Source organism: Chionomys nivalis, chromosome 22 (genome assembly GCF_950005125.1).
Source record: "Chionomys nivalis chromosome 22, mChiNiv1.1, whole genome shotgun sequence".
Taxonomy (NCBI): Eukaryota; Metazoa; Chordata; class Mammalia; order Rodentia; family Cricetidae; genus Chionomys; species Chionomys nivalis.
Window position 1 is genome coordinate 50,791,214 of NC_080107.1, and position 18,902 is coordinate 50,810,115.

At 48.2% G+C, this 18,902-nt stretch overlaps 1 protein-coding gene across 5 annotated transcripts in view; it reads right to left on the reverse strand.

Annotated features, from left to right (window-relative positions):
- Positions 1-4,281: 4,281 nt before the first annotated feature.
- The window catches only part of Ggta1 (glycoprotein alpha-galactosyltransferase 1 (inactive)), a 76,755-nt gene continuing 62,134 nt past the window's right edge, over positions 4,282-18,902 (reverse strand). For all 5 annotated transcript variants that reach the window (XM_057755113.1, XM_057755114.1, XM_057755110.1 and 2 more), the window contains 4 exons: positions 16,823-16,888; positions 15,744-15,845; positions 10,153-10,290; positions 4,282-6,755 (listed from right to left, as the gene is read on the reverse strand). In XM_057755113.1, the coding sequence (XP_057611096.1) occupies positions 6,062-6,755; positions 10,153-10,290; positions 15,744-15,845; positions 16,823-16,888 (1,000 nt within the window). In that variant the 3' untranslated portion in view covers positions 4,282-6,061. The remainder of the gene's footprint in view (positions 6,756-10,152; positions 10,291-15,743; positions 15,846-16,822; positions 16,889-18,902) is intronic.

Genomic DNA, 18,902 nt, shown 5'->3' on the forward strand with positions numbered 1-18,902 from the left:
TCTGACCCTAAAATCTCCAGTAGTCAAATGAACTGCCTACAGGATCCAAAAAAGCAATTGTTAAATACTCTAAGAAATCTGTCCCTTGCTACATCTGTGGATCACCCTGTATCCCCTGAGAGAGCGGCTGTGTTGAAATGTTGCAGAACAACTTTGGATTAGAGTGGGATGTATTTTGGATATGTGAAAATGATACCTAGATTCACAGCCAGAAGTGGCAGCTATTTCTTGAGGGTTGACACCCAGTTCAGATACAACCATAGAGTTGGTGGTCACTGTTGTAGAATATTATTTTAAGACATGCTATATTTGTTTATGCTGTGGAACATTTGTTTAATGATGCAAAAATGTGTTATATTCGTTTATGTTGCATTTGTTTAATTCTGTGAAGCTGTGTTACTTCGGCTATCTAAAATACCCAATTGGTCTAATACAGAGCTGAATGACCAAGAGCAAGGCAGGAGAAAGGATAGGCAGGGCTGGCGGGGAGAGAGAAAAAATAGGAGGAAAAATCTGGGAAGAGAAGAGATTGGGGGAGTGAAGAGAAGAAGTGAGAAATGCAGAAGGGGAGGATGTCAGGGCCAGTCACCCAGCTACATAGCCATTCACGGAGGAAGAAGGAAAGAAAGGGATACGGAAATAGAGAAAGATAAAAGAGCCCAGAGGCAAAAAGCAGATGGGATCATTTAAGTTACAAAAAACTACATAGAAACAAGCCAAGCTAAGGGTGGACATTCATAAGCAAGAAAAAATCTCCATGTGATTATTTGGGAGCTGGGTGGAGGGCTCCCCATAGACCAAAAAGTAAAAACCAACCAACAGGTCCCACTTTCAGCAGCTTTCTTAGGACAGCGCTGTTTTCAGCCTTGAGAGCCTCCAGGTCCTTGGTTCGCACTCATGTCCTGGTTACAGAGATGCGATAGATAGCAAAGTGTTCACAGGGGCACAAACGCAATGACACAAAAGAGAAAGGAGGGGGAGGAAAAAGAAAGGTGGTCCAGGGTCTTGCTGATTTTCATGAGGGCTTCAAATGCCAGTGATGTCACCCATGTCAGGTTCTCACGAGCCTGCTCGTTAGCAGCTCTCCCTTGTCACCAGTAGATCACTGCACCAGCCTGCCAGTAAGCCCTGGGGATTTGAACACACCAAGGCTGCTCCCGGTCTTCATAGCCAAGACCAGAATCTCCTTCTCTCTGGACAGTCACAGCCAAGTCATTGTAAATGTTCTGACTTTGCATAACTTTCACAGGGGCATGCCTTAAGCTTGCAGGCCTATTTTCATTTACATGTAGAATCAGCACCATTTCTACAAATATGCCACCCTCAATAGCAACAGAGGTTTTAATCACTGTAATTTTTAGTCACTTCAGAAACTGGGTATCTTTGGAACTCCTGCCCTCTGGTGTCCACTAGGGGATATGCCTTTGTCTGAGCTCTGGATTCTAGAAAGTGAGCTCTAGAACTCCTGACACTTTCTTTATCCACTCTTCAGTTGAGGGCATCTAGGTTGTTTCCAGGGTCTGGCTATTACAAATAATGCTGCTATGAACATACTTGAACAAATGCTTTTGTAGTATGATTGAGCATCTTTTGGGTATATGCCCAAGAGTGGTATTGCTGGATCCTGAGGTAGATTGAATCTCAGTTTTCTGAGAAACTACCATACTAATTTCCAAAGTGGTTGTACAAGTTTGCATTCCTACCAGCAATGGATGAGTGTTCCCCTTAGTCCACATTCTCTCCAGCATAAGCTATAATTGGTGTTTTTGATTTTAGCCATTCTGATAGGTGTAAGATGGTATCTCAGAGTTGTTTTGATTTGCATTTCCAAGATAGCTTAGGATGTTGAACACTTCCTTAAGTATCTTTTGGCCATTTGAGATTCTTCTGTTGAGAACTCTGTTCAGTTCAGTACCCCATTTTTTACTTGGGTTATTTAGAATTTTAATGTCTAATTTCTTGAGTTCTTTCTATATTTTGGAGATCAGTCCTTTGTCTGATGTGGGGTTGGTGATGATCTTTTCCCATTCATAGGCTGCCTTTACACATTAGAGAACTACTCAAAAGCAGTAAGAAACAATGACATCTTGAATTTTTCATGCAAATAGATGGAATTAGAAAACACTATCCTTAGTGAGGTAACCCAGACCCAAAAGATGAATATGGTATGTTCTCACTCTTAAGTGGGTACTAGCTATAAACAAAGGACATTGAGCCTATAGTTCATGATCCTAGAGAAGCTAAGTAATAAGATGAACCCCCCCCAAAAAAAATATAGACCCACCTAGAAATTGGAAACAGACAAGATATCCTGAAAAAAATTGGGAGCATGGAGGTGGAGGGTAAAGGGAGGGGAGAAGGGGAAGAGAACGGGAGAAGGGAAGGGTTGAGAACTTGAGGGAATGGGATAGTTGAGATGGAGATGAGGACAGAGATGAGAACAAGCAAAGAGATATCTTGACTGAGGGAGCCATTATAGGATTAGCAGAAACCTGGCTCTAGAGAAATTCCCAGGAATCCATATGGATGACCCCAGCTAAGACCCTAAGCAATAGAAAGGGTGCCCAAACTGGCCTTGCCCTCTAGTCAGACTGATGAATATCTTAAATATCACCACAGAACCTTCGTCCAACAACAGATGGAAACAGAGGTAGAGACCCACATCAGAGCACTGGACTGAGCTCCCAAGGTCCAGTTAAAGAGTGGAAGGAATGAGAATATGAGCAAAGAGGTCAAGACCATGAAGGGTTCATTCACTGAAAGTTTACCTGAGCTAACAGGAGCTCACCAACTCCAGCAGGGCTTGGAAGGAACAAGCATAGGACCAAACTAGTCCCTTTGAATGTGGTTGACAGTTGCATAGCTGGGGTAGACTGAGGGGCCACTGGCAGTGGCACTGGGATTTATCTCTACTGCATATACTAGCTTTTAGGGATCTTATTCTCTTTGGGTAATACCTTGCTCAGCTTAGATATAGTAGGGAGGGCCTTGGACCTTCCACAAAGGAATGTGCTTTACCCTCTCTGAGGATTGGCTGGGGGTGGGATGGGAGAGTGTGTGGAGGGAATGAGAGGAGGAGAGGGAGTGGGTCCTTGGATTGGTATTTTTTTTTAAAAAATCTAATAAATTAAAAAAAAAAAAGAACTCCTGACACTTAATCATGCCATTTCCCACATGAACAAGACGCTTTCTGCTAGTGAAATCTGAAAGAGCAGGGCACCAGGCTCTGAGACTGGCACTAAGGACATGTCTTGGGGTGGGTTTAGCGCCCTGTGCATCTGTGCATTGTGAATCATTTAGAGGTGCTCCTTATACCTACCCACTAAATGCCAGTAGGACACACACACACACACACACACACACACCAGTTGTGAGGAGCAAGAGATGCAGATATTGCCACTGCCAAATGGCTGCGAGGGCAGAGAGGGGAATGAGTTCCAAGCGGAGAGCCACTGCTTTGCGGAGAGGGCAAACGATGCCAGGTCTACTGCCCCCCAGTTGGCACCAGACTCTGTCTACTTCAGCTACAGCCTCAGCCTAAACACAAGCCACAACCCTTGAGTTCTTAGCTTGTGAACCACAGGAAGAGGGCTCTGCCTGCCAGACCCTGAAGGGGGAAGTTGTGGCAGTGGGGACGTGGGGCAACTCAGTCACGCTCCACCTACAGTCAGGAAGCAGAGACAGACGCTGGGGCTCCTCCTGCTTTCTTTCTCCGTTTTAGTCAGTCTCGGACCTCACATTGATGTACCAGCCAGTTAGAGTGGTCTTGTTACTTCTGCTAACCCAATCTATCGCTCCCTTATAGACAATGTCTTTTATACTGGGAACATGCCTGGGCTGGGAAAATGGCTGAGTTGATCAACTGGATTCCCGAGAACCCACATAAAGTATCTGGGTATGAGGGCAGGCAGCTGTAGAGATGGCAGAACCTTGTTGGAGCTCGGCCAGCTAGTTTAACCAAATCAGTGAGCTCCATTCATGGGCAATGAGACCCTGGCTCCAAAGATAGGGTTGATCAGTCCTGAGGAAGACATCAAAGGTCAACTCCTGGCCTCTACACTCAGACAGACACACACACACACACACACGGGAGAGAGGGAGAGGACAGACAAGTCTGCTCTTTGTAGTCAGACAGGTCCAGGAGGTCACAGGAGGTCATGAGAGCTTTTCTACAGCTAAGGCCCTAAAATCTTGTATGATTACAGACAATCATAATTGATCCTTTTGAACATCTTTAGGAGAAAATGCATAATCCATGACCAGACCAGAATATACTGAGAAAATAATTTATTCAATTGTAAACCAGAATTTTTATTCAAAAAATGTTTAAACATTATCTTTAATAACATCCTAAATTTACTCATTAAGGATTTAAATTTAGATAAACGTTTAAAAATCAAGAAATTCCCTCAAAACTTCTTCAGCTTTTTACCACGCTTCAGAATCAATCGTGTCTTTGGTTCAGGACTTAAGACATTCAACTCCCCCACTTCAGCCTGGTCTAGCAGCCTCGGCGGCAGGGAGGCGGAATCCAGGGCCGGTGTGTGCTCTCCACTTCCTTTTGCAATGCCCACCAAGTCGGGAATTTTGTGGGGTCTTCTTGCTGCTGGGCACGTGACTTTTTCCTTTAACAACTGAAGAGCAAGAGGTGGTGCAAAGTAGACAAAATGTAAGATGCTTTTTTACTGAAGCCCTTCGCACTGTATGTCAATCAGCGCAATGGCTTTTTAAATAAACTGCTTGAAAATGGAAACAGATGACAACTGGAAGACAAGCAAATATAAATAGACGCACATATGGAAATACAGCCCGGCAGCCCTCACACTGACCGGCAAGTCACCATATGCAGCAGTGGTCTCGACCTCCCCAATGCCACGAGACTCTACTATAGCTCCTTATGCTGTGCTGACCCCAACCAAGAAATTATTTGTTGCTTCTTCATAACTATAATTTTGCTACTGTTATGAATGATGATATAAATATCTGGTATGTAAGACATCCTAGATGTGCCCACTGTAAGGGCCACAGCGGAAGTCTGAGAACCACGGCTATAGATCTTCAGCGTCTCTCAGAGGAGGGGACTGAACGTCTAGCAGCTCAGTTACAGTGACTGTGTTTCGGGTTGTTATAAAGTCAGTACAGACGGCTGCTGCACCTGCATAGTGTAGACAGAGCAGGGGAAAATGAGGTCACGTGACCGTGGGCTTTCTCTTCCTGTCAGTTCTCCAGGCGGAGAACCTTGAAGTTCAGAGCAGGTGGTAGGACCAGAAGATGATAGAGTGTCTTCCGGTGGAAAAGCATTCTCCCTCCCTAAAGCCATCCCCTCCCCTCACCAGTGTTCACCACTGAATATAACTTGGGCAAAACAAAACGCACCTTCCTTTCAACTCCTGCTCATAGCCATTGTTAAGAACACTGCCTGCATCTATAACTAAATTCAGGCACAACCCCGTGCCATGTCCCTCCAGCGTAGTGCAGTCTCTAAGTGGTCAGTCCCACATTACTGGGACTCTGAACACGTGCCACCACGATACGACCTTCTTTATGCATAGAAGCCAAACAATAACTGGGGCCTGGACCGCCAGTGGCCTGAAGCCACCAGCTGTGAAGTCCTCTACGGTCTCGTGCTGTGACGTCTCTCTGCATTGCCCTAGCATCCCCACAACCAGGATGACGGTGAACTGAGGGCACAGTGCACCCCACTCTGATCCAGCATTTCTCTTAGCACCCTATTTTCCAGTAAGCAGTCTAACATACTGGGTAGAACATTCTGGCTTTTTCTTTACCTATGGCACATTAATTTTGATTTCAGCTTATGTAGTACTTTCCCCACGCCCAGAATATATAAGAAATCACCGTGAATTTACACTCGATCACTTACCATAGCCTCTTTCTCACATGTTACAAGGCTCAAAGTTATACGGAGAAATAGTACGTGTTTGCCATGTTGGTGGGTTTTGATTTTGATTTTTAAGTTAACATTAACCGTTATTACTTTTTTTGAGGAATTAGCCAGAATAATTCTCTGTCAAATTTAGAAATCTACTGGCCCAATCTGAGGTCAGACATTACTTCTAACCAAATTATACTCTTTTGTCTGCCATGCTATCTTAACGTTTCGGATTTCCGAAGGCAAGCCTATGTGGTAGTCCCAGCAGTACTCTGGGGATAAGATTTTCGTGGGTTTGTTGGAAAGGAAATACTTGTTGAGGTGGCTCTCGTCATGCCACTGTGCTTCGATGTCATTCCTCTTGTCTTGGAGGATTCCCTCGAAGCACTCCCGGGTGAGGTTAAGGATATGGATGGGTGTTCCTCCAAAAATGGCCGCATGGTAATAAAAATCTCCCTGTCCATATGGGATGTACGCTGCCGACAGTTCCCGCCTCTCATAGGTGAACTCGTCATGATCAGCCTTGTACCACCAGGCCTGCAGTTGAGCTACCAACTGGCCCAGAGTCTCCACACCAAAAGTGTCTTGGAAGACCTGGTCCACATCCATGCAGAAGAGGAAGTCGACCTCATGCTGTATGTGGGCCAGGATGTGGTCCCCAATGGTCTTCATGCGCATCATGCTGATATCCTGCCACCTCTTCTCAGACTTGATCTCAAACACTTGCAAAGAGTGCAGAGGACTCAGGTGTACGGAGGGCATTCTGGAGGCATCGTCCATCATGACATAAAATATGACCCTGTGGCCAACCATGAAGTACCTGTTAGCAGAGTCCAGAAAATCTTCCAAGTAATGCTCAATGTACCTGAAACAGAGAGGAACACACTCAACCATGTGCCATTACACTCGGGTGCTCTGGATGTCACGTTTAGGAGGGGACTATGCAGTGTATTTTATTTGTATTTTAATAATAGAGCTTGAGGATCAGGGTACAAAGCTAAGCCACTAGAGGCCAGGGAGTGGTGGCACATACCTTTAATCCCAGTGTCTGGGAGTCACACACCTTTAACCCCAGCACTAGGGAGACAGAAACAAGAGTGATACGGCTGGGCAGAGAGAGGAATAAAGGGGAAGACACAGGAACTCACTGGAGAGTGGGGTCTGGGGATTCCTGTGAAGATTTAGTAGAGGTAAAAAGTCTCTCCAGCGGGTAGCTGCTTTGCTTTTCTGATCTTCAGCTTGAACCCCAGTATCTGTCTCTGGGTTTTTATTATTTGTGCTACAGGAATGACTTCTCCACACACCAGGTATGTGTTTGCATGTGGAGGAACACGTTAGTTAGCACAGCATCCTGGCTCCTCTCCACCAGCTGGTCACCCAGTCCCTGGGGAAAGTGGAAACTTCTCCCACTGCCAACTTAGTAAGAACAACTGGGAATGCAAAGTCCTGCCCTCTTGCTCTTGGAAGCTGGCCAGCCTGAGAGGTATGTGTTCCCAACTACTGAGTAAGCTTCATCCTAAGGCTCTGTTCCCGTATTTAGAAGCCTGCTGTCAAAGGTGTACTTTAGCCCAAAAAGGCCAGTGTTGTTTCTGCCAGGCCAAACAGAAAGAAAGCATGCTGTCCAAGTCCACTAGGGATTCATAACATCCTTACCTTCTCTGTGTTAGGTTAAGTCTAAGCACAGCACCACCCTGTCCTCCTCTGTGATACAGGGAATGGTGTGGAGGATGGAGATCTACTCCCATCAGCACCACCCCGTCCACTGTGATACAGGGAATGTGCAGAGGATGGAGATCTACTCCCATCAGCACCACCTCGTCCTCTGTGATACAGGGAATGTGCAGAGGATGGAGATCTACTCCCATCAGCACCACCCTGTCCTCTGTGATTCAGGGAATTTGTGGAGGATGGAGATCTACTCCCATCAGCATCACCCTGTCCACTGTGATACAGGGAATGTGCAGAGGATGGAGATCTACTCCCATCAGCACCACCCCATCCTCTGTGATACAGGGAATGTGCAGAGGATGGAGATCTACTCCCATCAGCACCACCCCGTCCTCTGTGATACAGGGAATGTGCAGAGGATGGAGATCTACTCCCATCAGCACCACCCCATCCTCTGTGATACAGGGAATGTGCAGAGGATGGAGATCTACTCTCACATTGCAAAGTCATTCTACAAACCTCCCATGTTTACCCCATATGCCAGTGTGCCATCCAGACAAATATGATGCTAAGAATCCATTCAAATACTAGAAGAGTGTCTCATTTCACCTTATTTAACTATTTTTAAGACAGGTTATCATGTATATGAGGCAAGCCTCAAACTCACTATGCAGTCAAAGATGGCCTTGAGCCTCTTAGACTCCTGGTAAGATTACACAATGTGCCACAACATCCCCAGACTTTGTGGTGCCTGAGATCAAACCTAGAGCTCCATGCACACCCTGCAGTCAGCCGTGCTACAGCCTGGCTCTATTTTAACACTTCTGTCTTTTTTTTTTTAAAGCATTGTTTAGAACAATTTTTAATTCTGAGCAAACTGAGCTGAAAGTATTGCGAGTACCCACACCTCCTGCCTAGACGCATGCACAGCCTTCCCTACAGGGCCACCAGGCCCCAGGAGGCAGGTTTGTGACAGCTGCCACACTTCCACTGATGCTTATACTAAGGTTCATGCAGGGAAATGTGCAAAAGCACAAAGTCAGGTACACCACCGCTGTGGTATCACTCAGAACAGCTTCACTCCTTAAGAATCGTCTAGGCCCTTCTTTTCCCCTTCTCTCTCCCTCAGCTCCTCAGTCGCCAGTCTTGCTCCTGGTACTATAGCTTTGCCTCCTCCAGAAGCAGAAGCAGGAGCAGAACAGCACGAACCTGTCCTGCGTGACTGGTGCTCTGCTGGAACACCAAGAGCAAGGGCAGAAGAAAGAGCAGCCAGCACACACTCACACTGCAGTCCACAGACGTCAGAAGGAAAGAGCCAGCCAGTTCACACTCACACTACAGCCTATAGACGTCAGAAGGAAAGAGCAGCCAGCACACACTCACACTGCAGTCCACAGACGTCAGAAGGAAAGAGCCAGCCAGTTCACACTCACACTGCAGCCCACAGACGTCAGAAGGAAAGAGCCAGCCAGTTCACACTCACACTACAGCCTATAGACGTCAGAAGGAAAGAGCCAGACAGTTCACACTCACACTGCAGCCCACAGAGGTCAGAAGGAAAGAGCCAGACAGTTCACACTCACACTACAGCCTATAGACGTCAGAAGGAAAGAGCAGCCAGTTCACACTCACACGGCAGCCCATAGACGTCCTCTGACCTACACATGCATATTAGATACAAAATTTAAAAAAAAAAAAAAAAACAGAAGTCCACCCCCACGCTCTCCAGTATGCCTTACTTTGTTGGTAGCTCTTTCATAATCCTCACTCAGCCTTTCTTAAAACATCCTTAAAAACACAACTCTGCCTCAAAAAAAAAAAAAAAAAAAGAAGAAGAAGAAAAGAGAAAAGGAAAAAAAGAAAAATTAAACCCAATGTTTTATTTAGGGGAAAACATTTAATTCATTAGGAAAGCAAAATGGGTTACACTTTAAAACCAATAGCACAGCCCAAGCTTCATGTAAGGATGAGTACAACTTCTCTGCTCAAATGTTCTGAATGAGGAAATGGAAGCTGCCGTAGCTACAACCAGTCCCATCTCAGCAGGTTCCAACCATTGAAATGCCAGCTAAGGTGAGAGACTGGTCAAGGAGTGGGCCAGCAAGACTCATGGCAACTGTCCCTGAATCCTGATATCTCCAGGATGATCAGGTAGACAGGACCAGAGGAACCCAGGGAAGAGCAGCAGCCATGTTAGCACAGAGGTCATGGTGCACACAGCCCACTCCCAGAATGTCTGCAACCCCTGTCCTTGGCCCTAGGTGCTAAGAGCACAGGAGGAGCACTTACGTCCCAGCCAGCCAGCAGCTGGTGTTTGCTGCTCCCTAGGAAAGCCCTGGAGGTCAGGGGGTAGGCGGTGGGCACGCTGCTGGCTCTGGGTCCCAGTGGCATTGAAGACAGTTTCCCTCCCCTCCGAGGCAGGAATGGGTGGGCTTACCTACTCTTGATTTTGTTCCTCCCCTTCATGGAAAAGGAGATAGAAGTCTCCTGCCCGGCAACTTAGAGAAAATAGCCTCTGGGCTACAGGTCCCTCACAAAGGCTTTGATGGTAGAACAACAAAAAATATCAAGGGCAAGTTTGTCAGTTTGCTTACTTTCCCACGGCAAAAACCGTCAGCCCCACGGTGATTTTCTGTCTGGCGTAATGCTTTTCCAGGCGAGCTCTGTTGTAAGTGCCTTCCCACACAATCGGCGCCTTCCACGGGGTCAGTGTCAAAACCTCCGGGCGGTTCCTGGTGACAAAAGCAGGCAACACTGTGGGTTAGAACCTCCATGCTAAGGTGAGAGACTGGTTAAGGAAGAGGAGGCTAGCAAGATCCTCGGCAGCTGTCCCTGGATCCTAACTGAAGCTTCATCCCAGAATGCTTGGGGAGGAGGTGTGATGTTCGCAGGGGCCGCACTGTGTGTGCTCAGGCACCTTCTCAGATTCTCATCATAAGGCACTGTCTACTCATGTAGCCAAGACTGACCCCAAGCTCCGCCGCCAAGGATCACCCTGAACTTCATCTTCCAAGTGCTGGGGTTACAGGCATGTACCCCCAAAGCCCCTTTAGGAGGTGCTGGGAATAGAACTCAGGTCCCATGAACGCTTGCTAGGCACCCTACCAACTGAACCACATCCCCGGCACCTTTGCGTTTCTCTCCAGCCCTAACTGACGTGTTTGGGTTGTTATTTGCCCTTGAGAATATCATCAGGGCCTAAGATGTGATGCAGGGGGATGAGAGAAAGAAGTTGGAGCTGAGAGACAAAGGCCTCTTCCAGTTTGCCCCATACTCGGGGGCTGCTGGTGTCATCAGCCTGCAGGGTAACACACTCCAGAGATGTGTGTCCCTCCCTTAGGCTAGTAGGCTATTGAGATGTGTACCTGGAGACTTCTCCAGCAGTCTCCTGCTGTGGGAAGAGAAAAGCCCAGGCCTGTAGCAGCCAGAGGGGGACAAGGTCTCAAAGTTCTAACAGCTTGTGAAACCACGCAGGACAGGCTGCTGTGGGGACAAGGATGTCTCAATGGTGGGCGGGACCGTGCATCTACCAGTCACTTATGCACACTCTTGCCAGTACTTAAATGACAGTCAGTGCCCCCAAAGACAGAGCTGGGGGTCACTAGAATCTTTATGTGTTCCTCTCCCCAATATGGACACATCACATGATCCCCACCCTCTCATTTCACTATTCTCTCACTTTAAGAACCTTAAAAGCCTTTGCACATGTGGGATGCATGTCCGTATGCATGTAAGTGCACTGTGTGTACTCAAGGTTGATGCTGGCAGTCTTTATTCCCTGAGACAGGGTCTCTCAAATGAACGTAGAGTTCATCGGTGTGGACTAGTCTCCCCACTCAGCTGATCTGGGGATCCAGTCTCCCATGAGCAGTGACTCTCCGGCAGGCTGTCACACCCACCCAGCATCTCACACGGCTGCTGGGGGTCTGAACTCTGCCTAGAGCTTCATCCACACATCGTCTCTCCAGTCCTAGTCCTGTCTCTCCCATCAGTGCATCGTCAGCGCTGCTCTGGAATACTGACGTTACCAACTCCACTTACAGACTAGGACACAGAATGCTCTGAAAGGGAGGGACTTCCTGGAGCGGAGCACAGGCGCGGCCAGAAAGCAGGACTCTGGCAAAGACCCTTTCCCCTGCCCACAGTCTCTTCACTAGGAACACAAAAGTGAACAGGAGGCTTGTTTTCATTACTCAGAAAGCTCAAATGAGACACCAACAGGGAGCCAGGCAGGTAGCAACAGTGCCTCCGAAGGCTGAGTGCAGAAGGACAGGAGGCAGCAGAGCCGAGCAGGGAGGAATCGAGGCAGGATTGCAGGGTAGACTCAGACTGAAGTACTGAGGACGGGCCCTGGCTGGGTGGAATACACCCTGACCAAGTTTGCTTGGCTTTGCACAGTGTTTCCTGGTATTTAAACCCAAACTCCCGGGGTGACACCCGCCCGTGTGGTCCTGGCCCTATTTGTGCTTCACAGGGGAAAAGCCACCAATGCGGCGGCGAGCGGGTCTGGAGGGAGACTGAGACAGGACACGTACTGATCCTCCCTGGCTGCTTGCACGTGGCCCTGCTGCTGGAAGGAGCCAAGGCAACTGTCCCCTGCACCTTCCACAGCAGCTGGAGGCCAAGTGTGCACTGGCTTGTGCACGCCATCATCACAGCTGCCGCGCGCTCCAGAGAGCCTGAGGCAGAGTGGGGAAGGCGCCCAGAACCAGGCTCTGCTCTTGAGATGACCTTGTCCCACCCCCGCCGCAGGCTGTGTTGCCTCTTCCTTCCCTAGGACCGCTGGAAGTACCTCTTCTTGGTATTGGCAGGGCAGGGAAAGACCATTGGCCACCTGCTCTCCTGGCCACCTGCTCTCCCAGCCACCTGGTGCCAGCACACCTGCTGCAGTGTGCACACAGGTGCGTGGGGACCCTTCTGTCATGAGAGATGACACAGTGGACTCTGCCAACCCTAGCCGGGCTCGTCCTTATCATGGGCCTGTGACATGCTGTATCCATTATCCAGCAAGAAAAGCAAAGCCAGAGAAAGCCATGTAACTGGTCACGGATATTGACAATTACATAGATGCACATGGAGCGCGTCCTGTGAGTCTTGGCACCATGTGTTTCTCTGAGGCAGGTCACATCTGGTCAACTCTACCCAGCAACTCACTAGGCAGTATTATCCACCAGTGCTCTGAACCAGATCTGCAGGGGTCACATTATGTCAACACCATGTGCAAGTAACTAATTGGTTCCTAGCTAATCAATGAAGGACTTGGAACAGGAAGGTTAAGTCATTGGCCTGAAGTCACACAGCTACTAAGGGGGAAAGCTGAGACTTGAACCCAGAGAGTCCTTCTCTGGAGTCCAGTGCTTTGAGCCCCAGTCTCTATTGCTCCTTGGATGGACACTTGCAACCCCAGGTTTGCCTTTGTCCACAGTGGCTGCCGTGGCGTCTTGTCAGTACTGACGTGCTGAGAGCTGGAGAGATGGCTCAGCGGTTAAGAGCATTGCCTGATCTTCCAAAGGTCCTGAGTTCAATTCCCAGCAACCACATGGTGACTCACAACCATCTGTAATGAGGTCTGGTGCCCTCTTCTGGCCTTCAGGCATACACACAGAAAGAATATTGCATACATAATAAATAAATAAGTACTGATGTGCTGAGCCTCTGTGTGGCTGTGTCAGGCACTCGCAGGCTCGGCTTTGTTGGAGCTCTCTTTAGAGCTTTGCCATGGCGATATTTAGTCCTGTTGTAGTCTTGCTTTACTGAATGACAGGATTTCAAAACAAAAAGGAAATAAACATACACAGATTCTATTTCTCCAACCCGGCATTTGTGAACTTCACCTCCCTCATGGACCACAGCCTTGTTTGCGGGTGGTAGTATTGGCCTGTCAAGGAAAGACGTCTCAGGAGCCGACCAAGCCAGCATCCTCAGTCAGTCCTGATGCTGTGTACGAGCCACAACATTGTGTGCTATTGTCTATGAGCAGGCAGTAAGTTTCCTTAATGGAAAGAGGGGGCAGGCACACAGGGGCTAAGAACAAGCCTTTCACTCCTACCTTTAATCTGGGCCCCAGCCACTGCCAGCACCCACTTTACAAGTCAGGCCATGAGGGGAAGGGGACTGAAGCCAAACTGAAGTTAAGCACTGGCCCACAGAAATGACAGCTAGTCCTTCCCTTTGAGAACCCGAGTCCCAGTGAGTGCCCAACCTGCTGGCACCCTCAGCCACATGGCCTCTCAGGCCCCACCTTCTAGAAGCCGAGTAAGAATCCCAGCGATCACTTCGGATACTTGAGCAGGAAGACAAAACAGCACTATTAAAAATTAATGCTAAATTAAAAATCGAAACATTCCACTTCCCAGCAGTTAATTGTTGGGTTCCACTGACAATCCCAGCATGTTGGCCATCCTTGACTGAGAAGCCAGACAGCCTGGAAGTGCAGGTGAGGAGGTGGTAGAAGGATGAGGGGGAGGCCAGCTTCCAGGAGCAACCTTTGCATGAGGCAACTTATTCATCAAATCCTGCAGCCCCATCCCCCAAGGAAACCACTGCAATACTATCAACTGCCTTAGCCAAGATCAAACAGAGTTCTAAAAGGAGGGAGGAAAAGTACCTTCCTTCTGAATGGGCACTCAGCACTGTGTGACCTCAGCACCCAGATCCACCATACACAGCAAAAGCATCCAGAAAAATCACAGAGCTCCTGGGGGAAAAAATGGGTCTAGGGAGTTGGTTTTCAATTGCATGTCTTTATGCACAGGTACATTAATGGTGGCCAGAGGAAGCATTAAAATCCTGTGAATTAGGCCAGCAAGACAGCTCAGCAGGCAAAGACACTTACGGGAACCCTGACAAGGAGAGACTGATTCCCCAGAACCCACAGAGTGGAGTGAGAGAACCAGCTCCCATCAGCTGTCCTCTGACTTCTCCATGCCCACAAGTAAGGATGTATTTAAAACTCTCAGGAACCACATAGTAGACTGAAGAAAAGATGCGGGACAGCATCACCCAAGCACCAAAGGGCACGGCAGCGGGAGCAGGGGTGGTGGCTGCGGAGTGGAGAGAGAGCTGCGGAGAGAATTGGGAACAAGAACCGATAAAAGAAGGAAGCCCTGATGGATGAGGAGCGGCTCTTCCACGCTCAGACTGACTGCTGAGACCAGAAGTGAGAAACAGGGCGAGGTGGAATTGAGAAATCCGTGTAGGTCGCATGAAGCAAACAGAGATGGCAGGCGGGCAGGCAGATACAGGTCAGGGCTCAGACACGGCTGGGAGAATCAGCATCTCCAGGCTACCGGATGCCAGGAAGTGGAGAGAGGCATAATGGAAAACAGAGCATGGAGAATCTGCCACGTGGAAATGCGCAGAAACTCCTGGGCAGGAAGACAGAAAGCAGGCATGGTGATGTGGAAATACGCATGCCTTGCTGTGTACTGGCTCTGCGGGAGTTCACAGGGAGGTGCACATTCATGTGACATAAACATGCGCACTTACTCATTCATTCTTCCACTATTTCTCATCCATGAAATAGATTTTGGAATCTTGAGAAGGTTTCAATGTGATGGTGGTTCAAGCCAATACTTTTTATTTGTGTGTGTATATGTAGGTGTGTGTGTGTGTGTGTGTGTGCATGTGTATGTAGATATGTGTATGCATGTGTGTATATGCATGCTACTGCATCTGGCTTTGCATGGCTCCTAGGGATCTAAACTCCAGTCCTCACATCAGTATGGCGCCAAGTCTCTAGTTCCTGTTTTGTTCTAAAAGCCGGTTTAGGCTAGTTTCTAAAAACATGAGTAGGTAATGACTACAAGTGTGGAAAATCCGAGCTACCATATCCTAATTTCTGAAGAACGCTAGTTGTTTGCTTGTGTGATGGGTGAACTCATGGCCCTGAATTCTTAGCTCAGGAATACTATGCCACAGAGTTAACCGAATCTACAGAGCGCCTCTTTGGCCCACCCCAGACCCTGCAGAGGTCCACACCATCCTACATGGCCTATGTGCTCTTCCTACCACTGGCCATTTCTTGTTGCGGTTACCACAGTGCTCAGTCCGTTTGGTTCCAAGTACCCAGACCGCAGTCTCTCAGCCCAAGTCCACGGATGAAGGTCTAATGGATGCTAAGACACCCCTCTCCCAGGGGACCACACTTTGTGTGCCCAGCCCCGACTTCAGTCTCTGTCCTTACTTTGGGCTAAACCAGTCCAACAGCGGAAGCTCTTCACTGCTGTCTTCATTTCGCACCTTTTCTCTCCTTCCTTCTAGGGCTTCTTCTCGATAACTGTGGGTCCTGTGTACAAAGAGAAAGAGGCCAGGTGAGGCCAGGCAGCTGGCGGCGGGGACTCTTTCGAGACTCCTGGCACAGGAGAATGCATCACTAGGGGCACTAAGCACTGATTCTCATAATTCAGGTAAAGGTGCAACATCTGTCTCTCTTGCCACTGGTCATCAGTTAGGTTTCAATGACCCTGCAACTCTCAGTTATTCCAGGAGTAGGACATCGCTCCAAGGAATGAATGTCCTACTGAAGTGTCTATTCTGAAATTTAAACTTCAGTCTTAACTTCACCCTTAACTGGAGAAAGGGAACTGGAGGGAGGGAGGGAGGGAGGGAGGGAGGGAGGGAGGGAGGGAGGGAGGGAGGGAGGGAGGGAGGGAGGGAGGGAGGGAGGCAAGCGGACTCGGAAGCCCACCTGCAAGGTAGATTCCTCTGAACTAGATGGCTCCTTAAGTCAAACTGCTTGTCAGGAAAGCCTGACCTCCAGAACCCACAATGGGAAGACAGAATCGCTGTCTCCTGAAAGTTGTCTTCTGACCTCATATGTGCTGTGGCAAGCATGTATCTACATTCATGCGCAGATCACACACACACCACACACATACTCACATCACATACACTACACAATACATTCACACACATATCACACATCCACATTCATACACACACCACACACATATCCACATCACACACATCACTCATACACACATCACACACACATACACACATCACACAATCATATATATATCACACACATATAAACACTATACAGATATATCACACATAAATATACACACATATACACATCACACAGCCACATACACACATATACACATCGCACACACACATCATACAGAGCACACACATTAACAATAGAAATTAAAAACAAAACAAAAGAGACTCCTTGAATGAGTTCAGTAAGCCAGAGAGAGTGATTGAGAAAGCCATGGCTGAGTGTTAGGGATGGAGGGACCCATCCTAACCCCTTACCTATTGTTAAACCAGTTCAGGAGCCACCATTCCCTCGGGCTGCTGCTGTCACCAACCTCTGGAGTTCTGGGAAACGTAAAAGAACAGAAACACTCTTAGAAAACGAGGCGGTCCCCAGCTGGAGGGAGGGACTTTCCAACATTCTTTTAATTGTCCAATACGACTATTAAAAGTGAACAGGGAGAAGCAAAAATGTGAACTACAAGGGAGGGACAGACCCAAGGAGCCTCAGCTGTCCCCTTTCAGGAAGCCCCCAGCACTCGGTTCATCCCTGGGACCCTGAAGGATGAGGGACAGGACCAATCGGACACTGGGTCCAGAGCACTGCTTGCTAACGGAGTACCTGTGGTGATGATCGATGAAACAGCACACATGTAGGAGCTCGGTAAAATGAACATGGCTGTAATGAGGGGTAATCTTTTTTAAATTATCTATTTTTATTTCATGTGCATTGATGTTTTCACCTGCATGTATGTCCATATAAGAGTGTTGGATCCCCTGGAACATGTGAGCTGCCATGTGCGTGCTGGGAATTGAACCTGGGTCCTCTGGAAGAGCAACCAGTGCTCTTAATCACTGAGCCATCTGCCCAGTCCTTTGGGGGTAATCTTAATTAAACAACAACAACAACAAACCATGCACTTTCCCAAGAACGATAGTGCAAGGATGCATGCATGCATGCATGCATACGTGTGTGTGCCTGTGTGTTATGAAAGGCCAGTCTGAGAAAAATACCAGTTGCCCAATCAGCGACAGCTTTGGGAAGTCCGAGGATTGCCAAAGGAGAAGTTAGAGAACCAGTTAAAACCAGCTTAGCCCCAACTTGAGACAGTTTGCATATTCTCTCTCACTGTGAAAGTTTCTAATTTGGGGTCTCTAGGATGAGAAAAAGGGGGACGATGGATAAGGTGGCAAGGTGACCCTGAACAGGGACACAGTATTAGTGGGGGGAGGGGTCCTGTTGTGCAGTTGAGGCTAACCCTCCCACTTGGCCTTTGCCGAGATGACAGGCACACTGCACCCTTCCTGGTTACGAAACCCGCCACAGAGTTCATCTGGAGGTGTCTGCAATGATCAATGACTAACGGCGTGGTTATAGGCGGGAAACAACGCAAGGACGAAAATCACAGGAAACAGAAAGACCAGCAAGATGTCAGTGAGTAAGGCGCTGGCTACCACGTCTGAGGACCCAAGTTCAATTCCCGGAACCCAGAAGGCAGAAGAAACATACCAAGATATCCTCTGATCATCACATGTACACACGCATGCCCACAAGTATGTACACACACACACACACACACACAACACAGACACATAATTTTTTAAAAGAGAAGTCCTGGTGGCTAGGAATACTGCTCTGAAGGCAAAGCACTTGTTTCAGAGCACGGGGACCTGCATTCTGATCCCTAGCACCATACATAAGTCAGAGAATGGCGTACATCTAGAATCCTGCTCTCAGTGGGGATCCTGGGGCGGGCTGGCCAGCCAGTGTAGCCAAAAATGACGATCTCTAGGTTCAGTGAGAGACTCTGTCTCCAAAACTCAGAGAATAACGGGGAAAGATCCTCGAAGCTGTCTTCTGGCCCACACTGGTGCACACACAGGCGAGCACACACCTAGACACATGTGCACAGGCGTGCACATGTCACACAAACCAACCACCTTCCCCTGATTTGATGACTCCAGTATGGATTTTCATGTGACCGTGGCCATCCCAAACAAAAGCTTCACATTCACTCTCATTTTTGCAGCTGAGGTGTGGGTTTAGTGGGTTTGGGCCTGTGGCCAAGGTCCCTGAGCAGGTAAGGAAACACTTCAGATGTAATACCTGGGAATGAATTACACTCAAATGAAGGCAAGCAGTTAAGAACAATTTGTTCTGAGCTTCCTGGCCACTGGGCAAAGACAGGAAAGTAGAGCTTAACATAGCTCCTCCTCGGTCCCTCACCCAGGAATACAGGCGCCTGCTAAACACCCAGCTGCCCCATCAGTCAGACAACAATGATCCCCAGATGACACCATTTGAAAAGAGTCACCTGATCAGAACTGAGGACAAAGCATGTTATTATTCTACACAGAC